This window comes from Staurois parvus, unplaced genomic scaffold (assembly GCF_062004578.1).
Source record: "Staurois parvus isolate SC_StPar_1 unplaced genomic scaffold, SC_StPar_1.0 ptg000011l, whole genome shotgun sequence".
NCBI lineage: Eukaryota > Metazoa > Chordata > Amphibia > Anura > Ranidae > Staurois > Staurois parvus.
Genome location: NW_028317807.1, coordinates 12,672,679 through 12,688,365, shown reverse-complemented (window position 1 = coordinate 12,688,365; position 15,687 = coordinate 12,672,679). Strand labels below are relative to the sequence as shown.

The window sequence follows — 15,687 nt, the reverse complement described above, 5'->3', positions numbered from 1 at the left end:
GAGACCATTACATATACCAAGGATCAAGTCAATATATCTAATGGCCTAAGGTAAGTGTTCTATGACGATAACAAAAAGAAGGGGGGACAGTGGGCAGCCATGCCAAGTACCACTGAAAATATTGGTTTTGAGGATATACTACTTACAAGTATTAAGGCTAAGGGCGAAGAGTAAAGTGACATGATCTTGGTTATGAAGCAATTTTACGAAAGAAAGGAAGCAGGACTGAAGGTAACGTTTTTGCATAGAAGAGATAAAATGCAATGTTTTAGTGGTACTGTCTTTGGCTTCACAGACAGGGACAAACCCCACTTGAATCAGTGTAGGTAGGAGAGGTGACAAGCAAGTAGCCAAGATTTTGGCATAAACTTTAAGACATGTATTTAGAAGAGAAATTGGCTTATAATTACTGCAAAAGGAAGGATCTTACCCAGGTTTAGGGATGAGGGCAACATTGGTGCTTGGAAGGTTAGATGATGGAGGGTGTGTTTCATCAACAGGATTGAATGTCTAAGCCATGATGGGGGAAAGGAAAGTAGCAAAGTTGTTATGGATCTCATTGGTAATGGTAGACATAAAGGGTACAGGATTTCAAGGAGGTCTCAGGTTTAATATCCTTGAAACGCGCACTCCACATTTATTAGCTAAAGAATGTGTTTTTCAAACTTTACTGCGGTCCCTCCTATAGTTAAAAAGCTTTACATAATGTGGCATCTTTAAGATCTTTTTTATGGAGGGATTCAAGGAGAGAGATTTTGGAGATTAAATTAGAAATCTCCAGAGGCCTCTGCTTTTTGAGCTATGAGCCAAGTTTTATGATGTAAGATTCTCTCAGTTTATTGAATAAACTTCACAAGATCTACAGGATGTCTTATCAATTGAGTCACTGATTGTGGTATCCAACTGAGGTTGATGTTATCGCTATGAGAGTTGACAGCAACAGATTCCAAATGCAAATAGCACACTTGAAATGAACTCTGGACCTTTTATCTGCTCATTGTAATTGGGATAATGAGGGAATAACACACACCTGGCCATGGAACAGCTGAGAAGCCAATTGTCCCATTACTTTTAGTCCCTTAACAAGTGGGAGGCACATATGCAAACTGTTGTAATTCCTACACCATTCACCTGATTTGGAAGTAAATACCCTCAAATTAAAGCTGACAGTCTGCAGTTAAAGCACATCTTGTTTGTTTCATTTCAAATCCATTGTGGTGGTGTATAGAGCCACAAATGTTAGAATTGTGTCGATGTCCCAATATTTATGGACCTGTCTGTATGTACGCTGGCTTTTGAATAAATTGGCCTTTGAATCCTATACTGTGCAGAACTCTCAGTAGCCATTGACAGTTTTCATGGTGTCAAGCAAAATGATGACTGCTTCAGGTTATGGAGTAGTTTTCAATTTTTCCAGAACTCTTAGCAAATTTTGAATACTTAAAACCATTGCCATGCCCTTTGTAAAATCCATTTGTGTTGTGTGGATAAGTGCAGGCTTAAGAATGGCTATTAGTTTGGATACGACCTGGCTAACTAAATTAAATAATGAGATCAGCCTATAAGAGCACCAGAAATTATTTTAATGAAAGCTGCAGGCCTAACATTATTATTTGAAAAGTATTGAAAAGTTTTATGTGAGATTTTAGTAACTGCATCTACAGTATATATACTTCAAGGAAAAACAATAACAATTGTGACAGGTTTGTTAATCTACCTGATTGATTATCCCCCTTCCTTTCCCCAAATGGTGGTTAACTGGCAGTGGCATACAGAGTAATCGGTAAACTTAAAGTCAAACACCATCCAGCTGAAAGTGGAGAGCGGTCATCTCATATCTATATAGTTTTAGTACTTTAAGGCCTGGTTCACACCAATGCAATTTGCTTTTGATCCATTTTTTGCAATGCTTTTTGCCTTTTGCTTTGCGTTTTTATACATTCGTTTTTGCAATGTTTTTGTTGCCAGGCAGACTAAAAACGCAAAACACAAAACATGGCAAAAACACACTACATGCTTTTCATGCTTGAACGTGTCTAATAGGAAACCATGTTAAATGGTTTGCAAAAAGCACCAAAAACCGCATTGGTGTGAACTAGGCCTTACACGTAGATACCATTTAAACAGAGCCTTTGAGAAATGTGCTACTGCCATCTTCATTAACATTTTTGATTGCAAAGATATATTCACAGAGCAGTACAAGAAGAACAGCATTACTATCTGTAACGGCAAACCTTTCCAGGGCCGAAAAAAGTAATATTCCTGTCATCTATTCTAAGAAATGCTGTGCTCCAGAACACATTAAGTAAAATAAATCTTCCCTTGGTGAAGCTGGAATAAAAATTAGTGTGCGGAAAGCAAGTTCCAGAAAAGCATATTAAAAAAATAAAAAACTTACTGTAGTTTGTGGAATGCAAAAGAAAAATAATAGTGAATTTATTTGCTATGCAGTATTTTAATAAAAAGATATTCTTTTATTATGTTGTTATTAGTGGTTTTATACTTTTGAGCAGTGTGCTCATTTTTTAATGTACTAGTAGTTATGGATTTTCACTGGCAGAAATGAATTTTAAGCTGACAGACCATAATAATAAATATATTTGTGAATTTTTATCCTTGGTGTTTCTTGCATTGAGAGAAAATAAAGCTGACATAAGTGTGATATGTGCCTGCTATATGGGCCGACATAACTATATTTTAATTAACCTGTGATAATTACATTGAGAAATGAAGCAGTGAATTGTAGTTAATGTCTCTGTCTCAACTGTAAGATTCTGTTTCTTCCTGGATCATTACCTATAATATGTAAAATATTGTATTGCTACTTGGATAGTAGAGGTCATCCAGTTTTAATGTGGTGTGCGTTATCTGTGAAGCGAGGGAGTGAACAATATTCACTCTTTAGTTGCCCATTCATTACCTGTATAGATGTTACAATTAAGTACTTGAGAAAAGTGGGCTTAGTTTCTTTTGGTTTGAGACATATTATTTGTCTTATGACAGCAGCTTTACTTACCATTTCATGTATGTAGTTTTGCTTTGGTAGGGCAGGTGTTGTTCATTGTTTACAGTTGAAATTATTATTATAAAGGATTTATATAGTGCCAACAGTTTGTGCAGCGCTTTACAAAATTAGGGTAGACATTACAGTTACAATACAATTTGGTACAAGAGGAAACAAAAGGGACCGGCTCATTACAGCTTACAATCTAAGAGATCATACTGTTTTTTCAAACAAGTTTACCAACCAATCATATTCAGTCACACTTGTGATCCAGGCACCCCTACCAGACAGCACAACCAAATCTTGGATCCTCCTGTAGAATACAATGCAAGAAGTGTAGCACTGTCCAGGACTTATGTCAGCCTTAAGTTAAGACAATAAAGGAACAGAAGTACACTCTGTTCTCTGTTCTGTGTAATAAATTAAAGGTGGCAATGGCAAGACAAGTTCAAATATGTGTGCCAGTTGTATATAAGACTACATTTTTAATAATTCATAGCTTCTTTCATATCTGTCTACAGTGCAGCTTAACCACTTGCCCTCCAGATGATTTACTCCCTTTCATGACCTGGCCATTTTTTGCTATTCGGCACAGCGCTATTTCAACTGATAATTGTGCGGTTATGCAACACTGTACCCAAACAAAATGTATGTCCTTTTTTCACACAAAAAGAGCTTTCTTTAGGTAGCATTTGATCACCAATGGTTTTTTTTTTGTGATATATACAAAAAAATACTGAAAGTTTTGAAAAAAAATATTTTTTTATTTTTGTAAAAAAAAAATCCAGTAAACTCAAAGCTAGTCATAAATGTAGGTCAAAATGTACTCTGCTACATGTCTTTGGTAAAAAAAAATCCCAATACATGTATATTAATTGGTTTGTGTGAAAGGTATAGCGTCTACAAATATATATATATATATATATATATATATATACATATATTGGAATGTACATAGCTTTCACTTCCTTTCCTTCCTATCACACTTTTTGAGGTGCTAAAATGCCAGGGCAGTACAAACCCCCCCTCCCCCAAATAACCTTTTTTTTGGAAAGTAGACACCCCATGGAATTTGCTGAGAGGCATGTTGAGTCCATGGTCCATGGAACATTTTACTTTTTGCCACAAATCTTTGGAAAATTACACATTTTTTGTTTTTACACAAAGTTGTCACTTAAATGATATATTGCTCATACATGCCATGGGTATATGTGGAATAACACCCCAAAACACATTTTGCTACTTCTCCTGAGTATGGGGATACCACATGTGAGAAACATTTTGGCAGCCTAGCTGCATACAAGCTTTCAAAGGGCATATTTCCTCATATCACTTCCTAACTATCATAGTTTTGGAGGCCCTAAAATGCCAGGATAGTACAACCCCCCCCAAATGACCCAGTTTTGGAAAGTGGTCACCCCAAGGAGGCATGGTGAGTATTTTTCAGATATCATTCTTACCACAAGGTTTTGAAAATGAAAAAAATAAAGAAAAAATACATTGTAGTTTTCTCTTTGTTTTCAAAAGCTTATGGCAACAAATTAAATCTACAAAATACTCACCATATCCCTTTTCAAATACCTTGGAGTGTCTACTTTCCAAAAGGGAGTCATGGGAGGGGGGGGGGGGGTGCTTCTACTATCCTGGCATTTCAGGGCCAACATTAGAAGCTTATGCCAGACATCACCCACTTTTCTAACCACTTGAAGACCAAGCTTTTTCTGACACTTTTTGTTTACTTGAAAAGACAGTTCGTTTGCTAGAAAATTACTTTGAACCCCAGAACATTGTATATTTTTTTAAAGCAGAGGCCCTAGAGAATATAAAGTTGGGTGTTGAAATTTTTTTTATGTCACCCAGTATCTGCGCAGCGATTTTTCAAATGCAAATTTTTGGAAAAAATACACTTTTCAGAATTTTATTGCACAAAAACACAATATATTGGCCAATTATTTGACAAAGTATAAAAGATGATGTTACACCGAGTAAATAAATACCAAACATGACATGATTTAAAATTGTGCTCGCACGTGCAACAGTGTCAAATGACGCACTTTTTTTTTTATATCCATAGCCAAAGCTTTACAAGCCTTTGCAGGCCACCACTTTAGATTTACACAGGAGGTCTAGGGCTAGAATTACTTACCTCGATCTGACATTTGCAGTGATACTTCACATACATGGTGCAATCTGTTTACATACTGCCATGAGACCGACATTTGCATTTGCCTTTGTGCGCGAGCACAGGGATGGGGGTGCATTTTTTAAAAATTATTTTGCTTTTTTTTAAAATATTTTTTACACTGTCCCTTTCATTTTTTTTTTTGATCACTTTTATTGTTATCACAGGGAATGTAAATATCCCCTGTGATAGCAATAGGCAGTAACAGGTACTCTTTTCTGAGAAATCTGGGGTCTAATATCCACTAGATCTTTCCTCTGCCCTTAAAGCATCTGATCACACCAATTTTTAAAATGGCAGTGTTTATATCTGGAAAAACAGAAATGATGAAATGCTCCTAGCTTCCGAGTTCTTAGACCATAGAGATGATTGGAGGCATTCCAGTTTCCAATCACCTCTACTGTCAGCCAGTGAAACTGCCGGATGCATTTTTGGGTTTCCCGGTGGGATAGGAGAGCCCAAGAAAACCTTGAAAGGTGGTGGTGGTGGGTGGGGACTGGAGTCCCTTCCCGCTGCTTGTAAAAGCGATCCAGTGGCTAATTAGCAGCAAAGATTGTTTTTACATGAAAGCTGAAAAAAACAATACCAGGATGATGCCTGTAGCTGCAGGCATTAATGTAACAGCAGAGAATATGGGCATATGATGAATCAGGTCTGTGAACCAATATGACCGCAATTCACTATTTTGTAATGCTGATGTTGAGGGTTAGGCCCAAAAAAGTTTGAAACTCAGAAGACGTGATGGGCTTCCATGCGAATAGTCTGGCAAGAGCTGAATTTGGCTGGGCGGCCATGTATTGTTGTGCTTATAAATTGCTTTGACCAACAATCATTTCATTCAAATGTTCCGTTAAAAACAGCAGAGCGGCTAAACGGTAGTGCTGGCAGTGAATGGGGCCAATCCTGCCAATACTGCGTTTTTGGGGACACTATAAAAAGGAGGCACTAGTATAGATATGTTCGTGATCAATATATTGATCTGTACAAACACTATACTAGTAATGGCAGTGATCAGCGGCCTATAGCATGAGTGCAATAGTGTGCAGGCAATCTAACGCTAGCTGACCCTGGCCGGGAGGAATGATAACTGACCCCGACGCTATCTGATGTCCCTAGTGGCAGTAATACAGTGATCAGTGAAAAACTCTACTGGCACTGTACTAATGGCACTGGCTGGGTGACAGGGTGAATAAAGGAATAATAGGGGCGATAAAAGAGTTAAATGTACTAATCTAATGTGTGTGTAAAATGTAGTGCTTTTACTCTGTACCGTATTCTCTCTTCTCTACCTAGCCGGCATAGGGGACTGCGGGGGGCGCATGCATGCGCATGCACACCCGGAAATAGAAAGCAACGTAAGATTACCCAGAGCCGCTGCTCGTCCGCAGTTCGAGCGGCAAGTAGTTATAAAAAAAAAATCTAAAAAATGTCTTAGTTTTTTAACACTTTTTTATTTTTTTTTTTTTTAAACATTATTTCTTTGTTTTGCTATTTTTTTAAAAAAATACTTTAATCAGAGTAGTGCCATGTTACCATGTGCAATGTTTCTACTGTGGGTGGGTGATCAGAGATTTTTTTTTTTTACACTTTGCAATGCAGGACCTATGAAGATTATTGCTCTGCAATGCAAAGCTTACTTTGAACTGTCATGAATATGTTAAGTTCATGACAGTTCAAAATACAGTGAACTGTGATTGGCTCCAGCTGGTCACATGGTATAGAGTGCTGTGAATGGCCCCATGTGCCATGTGAGAGCTGTGGACCAATCACAGCTCACCAGAAACAGAAGCAAAGCTTTTATGAATCAGATTGATTCATAAAAGCTTTGTTGTCGTGATCATGTGATCGCACAGCGATCACATGATCACCAGGTCCCAATTACACCCCCGTGTTGGTAAAGCAACAGCAACGTACGGGTACATCGCTGGTCCTGTATCTGCCGTAAGCCCACTGTACATTGCGGGTGGGCAGCCAAAAGTGGTTAAAAACTAGTTCACAGATAAAATCAAAGCATTAAGTAACAAAACAACAATACCCGCTAGTCTAGTCTAAGGAATTTTTAGTTAACCTTTTGATGGATCTACAAATGTTTCTTAACCTGCAGTTACATTATAAATTTAGCCTTTATTTGATAAAGCAAAGAAAAATGAGTGGTAACCAGCTGCAACCAATCCAAAGTTAGGCTGGCTACACACTTATAGAAATTGGCCAGTTCTGCAGCAAATTCGGCCCATGTGTACCAATCTCTGTTTAACAGATGCCAGCCAAACAGTCAAATGATCCTACTGCCTTCTTATGTGTAGATGTGGGTATCTGTGAGTTTTTTGGGTTGCTTTTCATTTAACCCACTGGTTGAATGAAAAATAAATTGATCCTATTCCTCTTGCTGTTGTATTCCATCATTTTCTTCCATCCACATGGATCATAGCCACACCTATGATGTTTTTCTGTTTACTTACTTGTACATGTTCTTTTTATTTCTCATGCTTTGTTCTGTTAAATTTGTGCAAAAATAATAATGACAAATTTGTCTTTAAAAAGTATAGAGCCAGTATAGCGTATTGAAAAGTAATTAATAATGTTACCATATCGAACTCTGAGGAAGAGTCAGTGGAGGGCTTTATCTATTCGACACAAAAGATCAAATTGTTGATCACATAATAGTACTAACTAAACCAATGTCCAAACTCTGAAAGCTATTTTTAAAAGATTCCTTGGTTCATCCTATTCTTTGAATTGTAATGTACATGTGAATTTGTATATTGATATTATATTCTTACGCATGTTTTTAAAGTGATCTAAATAAAATGAGACACAAAAATAATCAATACAAAAACATTTTACATATGCAAACAGACTTTTTGCCTACCTACCTTTTCAACCCTAAGAAGAACATGTCGTATATCAAGACTGTCCTTTTCTTAGCCAAAATAGCCCCCTTTGAGACCATACTTAAAAGTGTTACTACACCCAGGACCCTGCATTCACTATATCTGGTCTCACACAGTACATGGAAATGCAATTATTTTAGTAAATATAAAAACTGCTAAATACCTTTTCTCATCAGCAGTAGCAGTCTTGCGACTTCTATCAGTGCCCAAACGAACACTGGTTAAAGCTTTCAGGAAGAGTTTTCATTCTCCTTTGACTGTCCTAAGAGGTTGCATGACCCCTGACCCTCTGTCTGGACAGTGCTGATTGGCTCTGTGCTGATCACATGCACCCTCCCAGAACAAAAGAGAAAAAAAATCTCTCTAGCAATACACACCAAACTGAGCATGTGCAGTGTGCATCCTAGGGCGCTGTACTATCAGCAGATAGGATTGGGGACTGTGGAAGATGGGAAGAATCAGAGAAGACAGGATCAAAAAGCCTTTTTACACAATGCGGAAGATTAACCCCTTAGGTTCCACAGTAAGTATAAGAAGCATGCTTTACTGCATATACAGGTTGATTTTACTGTTGTATGTTTAGTAACACTTTAATGTTGTTAAAGTAAAATAAATATTTCAATTAATTAAAGATAAGATTAATTATTTAAAGATAAAGATAAGAACAATTATTTAAAGATAAATAAACATAAAGATAAATATAAAAAAAACACCTAACATCGTTGTTCACACACATAATTTAATTTAGTATCTCCATAATTTTTTTTTTAAGTTTAGCAAACGTTATCAGCTTGACACTTTATCTTTGATATTCTGAGGGAATGTTAGTGATTAGGAGATTATGGTTTGATAATAGAATCCCTCCTGCACTGTAATGGACCCCAACCCTACCTATCAGCTGCTTACACTCAAACTGATACCCAAACAGTGCAGAAAATATATATAAATAATAGTGCAGTGCTAATAAACTAAATCACCATAAATTATAATTCATGGGCTAAACAAGCCAAACACGCCTACATGTGAATAGTGATATTGAAAACATAAAAGATTGAAAAAATTTTGAAAAATATGACATATCTTAAAGTGACAAATTCATCTTCATGCCCTACACATGTGCCAGCAAATAACTCACCAATATTAGAATATAAAATAAAAAACATATATCATGTGATAGTGCCACTTCAAATCTCATAAATGAACACATAAATATATAAGTCCAGTATTTGAATAAGTGATAGGACATACATATGCAATGTGCAATTGGTGCTCAATCGTGTAAGTGCCAACACACTTTTCCACTCCAGCTGCAGTGCCTCCTCACCTCCTTTCTGCGACCCCTAAGGGCCGAAAGCCTTCAGGATCACCCTGGATGTCCTATAACTTATTCAAATACTGGACTTATATATTTATGTGTTCATTTATGAGATTAGGAGATTACATTGAGTGCATCAACTGTTTTCATGGATTCAATAGTACTGTTCTGATAAAAATATTTGTACAAATAATGTCAAGCATGCCAAACAAAGATTTATAACTTTTAAGGAGTGCTTTTAGTGCTACTGAAATCAAAAAATTTTGCTTGGCTATTTGCATGCAAAAGTGAATAACCATTATCAACAAAAGGGATTTTCACTGAAACATCGCATTGTACACATTTGATAAAGAATATTGTTTTTACTAAAAGTTGATGTATCCAACCAAATACCCATAACAAGATGAACAAGAGACCATTATATCCACAGAAAGGCATTTTTGTCATATGGGCATAACCAGAATTAAAGAACTATAGGCAAAACTTGTTTTCATACTAATAAAGTATGGGAGGGCTTTAACCACTGTCAGTTTATTTTTCACGATCTGCGTCCCATTGTGGAGATTTATCTTCATCATGACTAAAACAGGGAGTGAGAGAAAATCCCTGCAAATTAATGGATTTCCATGGGGACCCCCAGGTCACCAGAACTAGTTCCGCTATTGCAAAATTTTCCCTCTACTTTTCTTTTCTGGGGTTAATGGTAAACAGGACAAATAGAAATGGTGACCACACAAGGATTAGTTATTTTTGTTTTTCATTACCAGAATAATTTATATGAGATACCCACTTGTTCCAGACATATAAAAATGCCAAAAGAGAGCAGTCCCATGTTGTGTTATGTATGAAGTAGATAAAGCAGTACCCAATTAGCACAAACCTGGGTTATTGTATTTTTTGCTTTCTTAACTATTCATGCAAATCCCCACTGTTAGCAGGATGTTTATTGCCTTGCTTCTTTTTCTTATTACTAAATGATTGAAATATGCTATATGATTGTATGTACTTTTGTATTATCTATACTGATCTACATTGCATAACACCAGCAAGAAAAACATAAATCTGTAAGCCATGTCCTTTAACAAAGTAGGAGTAGCTTATGCTCATGCATAGCTCCCACATTTTCTTCATTTGGAGGGACTCTTTTGAAACTAAATCCCTCGTCATTCTTCCAAAAGTGTCCTTCGTTTTACCCTGGTGTAGTGATTTGTATAAATGAATACAACATCCAAGTTGTTTATATTGGACTAAACATTTAATTAATTCTTCAGATTTTTGCATTGGTTATTTTTTACTAGCAAAGAAAAGGTGTGTTAACAAATATCCAGTGAATTAAAGTGAACCTCATTTTTACTTAAATCTGTCATGGTATGCATAACCAGGGGGGCATAGCAAAGGATATCCATTGCCTAAATACTGTGTGCTAAAAGGTGTCATTCTCTGCCACATCAGGAGGTTGGTATGGCTTATGCATATTTGCCAATGCAAAGGAAAGACAAAGACACCTCCTGAGTATGAACCACTGTGCAATGCAAATTTATCAATATGCATAGCGTATGGGACTACGAAAAGATCCCCATCAGGTAGACCTTCACAATAAGCAGTTACTAAAAATATTGCATGTACACCCAGTAAAATTCTTACCTGACTTGAGATCGTTTAGGGAGGTAATCTTGCTTTCATCGGGCACTGAAAAAAAAAAAACATATATATCAACATTATCTCTCTCTTTATATATGTATAATTTTTTTTTTATACATGTATCTCGTGACCCAGTGCCACATTCACACACCTTAAAACATCTTAACCTTAATGCTTAACAGTGTAAAACCTATACTGTATTTGTGTAAATTAGTAATTATTCCTTGCACCTTTAAATCTCTTTCTACATAAACGCATCAACACCTCGAGGCAGTTTATACAGAAAATAACACAAGATGTGGAAAGTCTGAGTAACTCTAAATGCAGAATAAAACGGCTTTTTGTGCTTTTGCAGTCTACCATTTGCTGGAAATTGGAAGATATTTTGCAAGGACGTGTGCTGATTTTCACATAAATCATTGCTAGATCTTTGTAGGTTTATTTCATGAAAGGACAGCAGTGGGTTTTTCTGCAATTGCTGTGGCTCTAAGCCATGTATAAGAGTTCTTTAAAGCATGAAAATAAGTCAGGCAAGGCATATCAATACGTCACAGTCACTGAACCATAATCCACAGTCTTGAATCTGGACATGCTACTCCTATTATTTATAGGCACAGCTAAAAGTTTGACACTGGTGCACTTGGACCAGTCATGGCCATACAGAAAAACAATATAAATTCTGGAAAGCACAGTTTCAGCATGTCTAAGCGAGAACTTTGAACAACGGCATGTCTCCTGTAAATCAGGCTTTCGTCACTATGGCTGAGTTGGGATGCTTCAAACAGAACTTCAGGAGGAAGATTGTGTCTTGTAATTGTTATAATAGAACCTTCAGACTACTTACTGGAGAATAGCAAAACAGTGCAATTAAAAACTGCTACTCTCAGACAATATCAGTTAGCATTACATAATTATATATTTTTAAAGTAGAATTTTATAAACATCAAAGAATCATTTAAAGGAACCTATCAGCAATTTACTTACATTTCCCTAAAAGATACCCAAACCTCCAAAAATAAATGTAATATATTGCAGCATGCCAGCCCAACATGGATATAGTTGATGCATTAGTTTTCCTTTTTCAATCTCTTTTCTTTATTTTCATCTGGTGATCCTGCCCACAGCCCAACTCCTGTCCTAGGGTTACAATATCCAATCACAGCATTGTCATCCTACACCGCTTTCCTGATTTGATCCCTAGAACATACCCCCATGCCCGCATTGCCATTACAAAGGAGAAATGTCTTCTGTAGTTTGAAAGGCTGATAAATGTGTTTCACAGTATGGTTTAGTATGCAGCAAGTTAAACACTACGCTGGCTTTCTAGCAGGATCAATGGGAGTTTTTCCCTAGCCCAAAAAATAAAACTAATGCAGCCACCACAAAGTCTCCAATATAATTTCTGTTCTGGGGTTTAGGTTTGCTTTATGGCTCAATACTAATTTTGGGACATAGTACACTTGTTGTCTTATAGGGTTCCTATGTAAAGAACTTTACTTTCTGTTGTTTTTAACTCCCATACTGAAATAATTGGCATGCAATCGACAATATGTAAAAAAAGTTATTTTAACATTTATTTCTCTACAGTTTAAATGCCTTAACTGAGACACAAAGAATACCCGTTTCTTTCTTGATGTTTAAACAAAGCTATTTGTGTTCCTATTCAAAAGTGTACTTAACAAAGCTTAGCTAATCTATTCAATATTACCACAAAAGAAAAGCTAATACACATTATGCACAATACTTCTCTCTTATGATTAAACAACATAAAAGATGCAAGGTCTATAAAACAGGATTTTAGAAAATTTAGTAAATTGGGTGTTTTGTTAATGGAGAAAAATACAAAACTCTCTATACAGCAAAAAGAAAAATGCATTGTTGAATTAGCATAAGAAAAATACACCAGTGAAGTTATACACAAAAAATACGTTTACACATATCTGGATATATTTTCTGCTTTTGGAATTTTGTCTTATTACTAAACCTTAAGTATTTATGAGGAGCGATACTTAAATGAGGTCTGCTCCCAACTGTGAACCATCTGAGAAAGGGATACAAATTTAAAAAAAAATATGAGTCTTAGAAATTAAAGGCTAATGAATGCACACAGTTAGTACACTGGTAAAGAAATAAAGTACAAAATGTTCCTATATTGATTCTAATCAATATCATGATGACAGTTTAAATTGTTCATTGCACAACTGCATCTGCTATAAACATCACTGTATACTTAAATCTACCATAAACATCACTTTAAAACTGCATCTGCCATAAGGATTCATGGAGTTGGTCCTCCGCACTGTAAAATAAAGGGGACTGCACTGTAAAGGGGCACTGTATTGATTACAGTGCCCCTTTACAGCGCACTTCCCTTAATATTACAGTGCCCCTAGAAATCTAATCACAGTGCCCCCTATATATTCAAAGAGATGGCCCGATCCAGATTTACAATTGCATCTGCCATGCACAGTAAAATGTGATCTGGAGGTCTGATTCATTTGGGGAAAATATCTGGAAGCTATACTAGGGGTAGATAATGGGCGCTTTGAACTGTGATGGAGCCAGTCCTTCCATCTTATTATTAAGAGGAGAAAAAGAAGTACTACACTATGCTGGAGCAGCCTGCCACGTATGCACAAGAGTTTACCCCAAGGCCTGGTCTAATCAAACATGAGGGATATCTACCCTATATACCCTACTTATAGTATTAAAACAAATATTTCCATGTAAATTTGAGATTTTTAACTTGTTCTGGTTTATCCTGTTTTAGTTAAATGTATAATCTTCCACACCTTTAAGAAAATACACTTTTAATGATGATCATCATAAAGCTCTAGAAAGTAAACATAGTCAACATAATCACTACAAATATTCTATCCCATGCAGGTATGTGTAGGTCTCCAATTGTATATACAACATTACGTAGTGTATCTATAAATTGTTCACAATAAAAATTCTAATGAAAATGAATTTTAACATTAGCCAAAAACAAGAATTTTCATTGTATGAGAATAGTCACAAAATCTGAAGGAGTCCAGAAAAAAAAATGAAGTGATGGAACAAAATGTTCAATATTAATTTACAAATTTATTCATAGGTATTGTTTTGTCAGCAGTGAGAGCAACAATCTTAGAAGAAAGAGCTAACAATTCTATGGCAAAATTCTATTTTTAGATAATAAGCATTTGTTGATGGAACTTGATGAGGTTGCTCAGTTTCCTGTAAGTAAGGATTTGGAACAAAGGGAAAAAAATAGTATACAACATCAATAACCTATTTCACAGTAAAATAATCAATTCTATAGTACATGGCACTGCTACCCTCACTCAGTCATGTCTAAGAAGAGAATCACAAAGAACACGAGTAAACCATTTTACACATCTAGATACTTATTCTAGGAGAAACTCTGTTGGGCTGTCTCTTTGCTGGACAGGCTGTCTCTTTGCTGGATGAGCCATCCCTTTGCTGGATGAGCCATCCCTTTGCTGGTTGAGCCATCCCTTTGCTGGTTGAACTGTCCTCTTCGCTGGATGGGCTGTCTCTTTGCTGAACAGGCTGTCTCTTTGCTGGACATGCTGTCTCTTTGCTGGACATGCTGTCTCCTTGTTGGACGGGATGTCTCTTTGCTGGATTGGGTTGTCTCTTTGGTCAGTTGGGTCCAGCAAAGAGGCATACCAATTCAGAAAAGAGACAGTCCAGTCCAAGAAGGGACTTCCCCATCCAGCAAAGAGACATTCCTGTCCAGCAAAGAGAAAGCCCATCTCTTTGTGGATTGGGACGTCTCTTTGCTGGATGGGGATGTCTCTTTGCTATATGCAGATGTATCTTTGCTGGATGGGGATGTCTCTTCTATCTCTTTGCTGGATCGGGCCATCTCTTTGAATATATAGGGGGCACTGTGATTAGATTTCTAGGGACACTGTGATATAAAGGGAACTGTGCTGTAAAGGGGCACTGTAATCAATACAGTGCCCCTTTACAGTGCAGTCCCCTTTATTTTACAGTGCGGAGGACCGACTCCATGAATATTCCGTCCCCTACCGACTCCGTGAATGCCCTTGCACCCCCCTTGGAAATTGGCTGTTCAGTCTAAAATGCCCGGGCCTATTTTTTGTCCTAGTCCGGGCCTGGTTCCAGTGAAAGGAACTCTTAAGACGTCAACATACCAATACATTTTGGACAATTTCATGTTCCCAACTTTGTGGGAACAGTTTGGGGCTGGCCCCTTCCTGTTCCAACATGACTGCACACCAGTACACAAAGCAAGGTCCATCGGTCACGGTTGTGGGATAGAGGCCCTTGTCCTCATCAACATAGGGACCAGGTAGAAATACCCCCCTAACCCAAAGCACCCCCCTCCCATGTTGAGGTCAGGTGGCCTGGTATGGTTCAGGAGGGAGGGGGTGCTTGCTCGTCCCCCCCCCTTCTGACCTGCCAGACTGCATGCTCAGATAAAGGTCTGGTATGGATTTTGGGGGGACCCCACAACTTTTTTTTTAAACTTTGGCGTGCAGACCCAAAGGTGGGGATTCCACGCTGTTTTTTTACTTTTCTTTTTATTGCCAGGAACCCTGCTGACAGCTGATGCCTCATTTGTTATTAAGGACATAGCGGCTGGCTTCCTGGCCCTCTCCTTGAAAATGCCAGCCAAGTT

The 15,687-nt window shown here is 37.2% G+C and overlaps 1 protein-coding gene across 4 annotated transcripts in view; it reads right to left on the bottom strand.

The window, feature by feature from the left end:
- PARD3B (par-3 family cell polarity regulator beta) overlaps positions 1–15,687 on the bottom strand; it is a 1,797,179-nt gene that overhangs the window by 1,025,207 nt on the left and 756,285 nt on the right. For all 4 annotated transcript variants that reach the window (XM_089670923.1, XM_089670934.1, XM_089670945.1 and 1 more), the window contains one exon: positions 11,037–11,081. In XM_089670923.1, the coding sequence (XP_089527049.1) occupies positions 11,037–11,081 (45 nt within the window). The remainder of the gene's footprint in view (positions 1–11,036; positions 11,082–15,687) is intronic.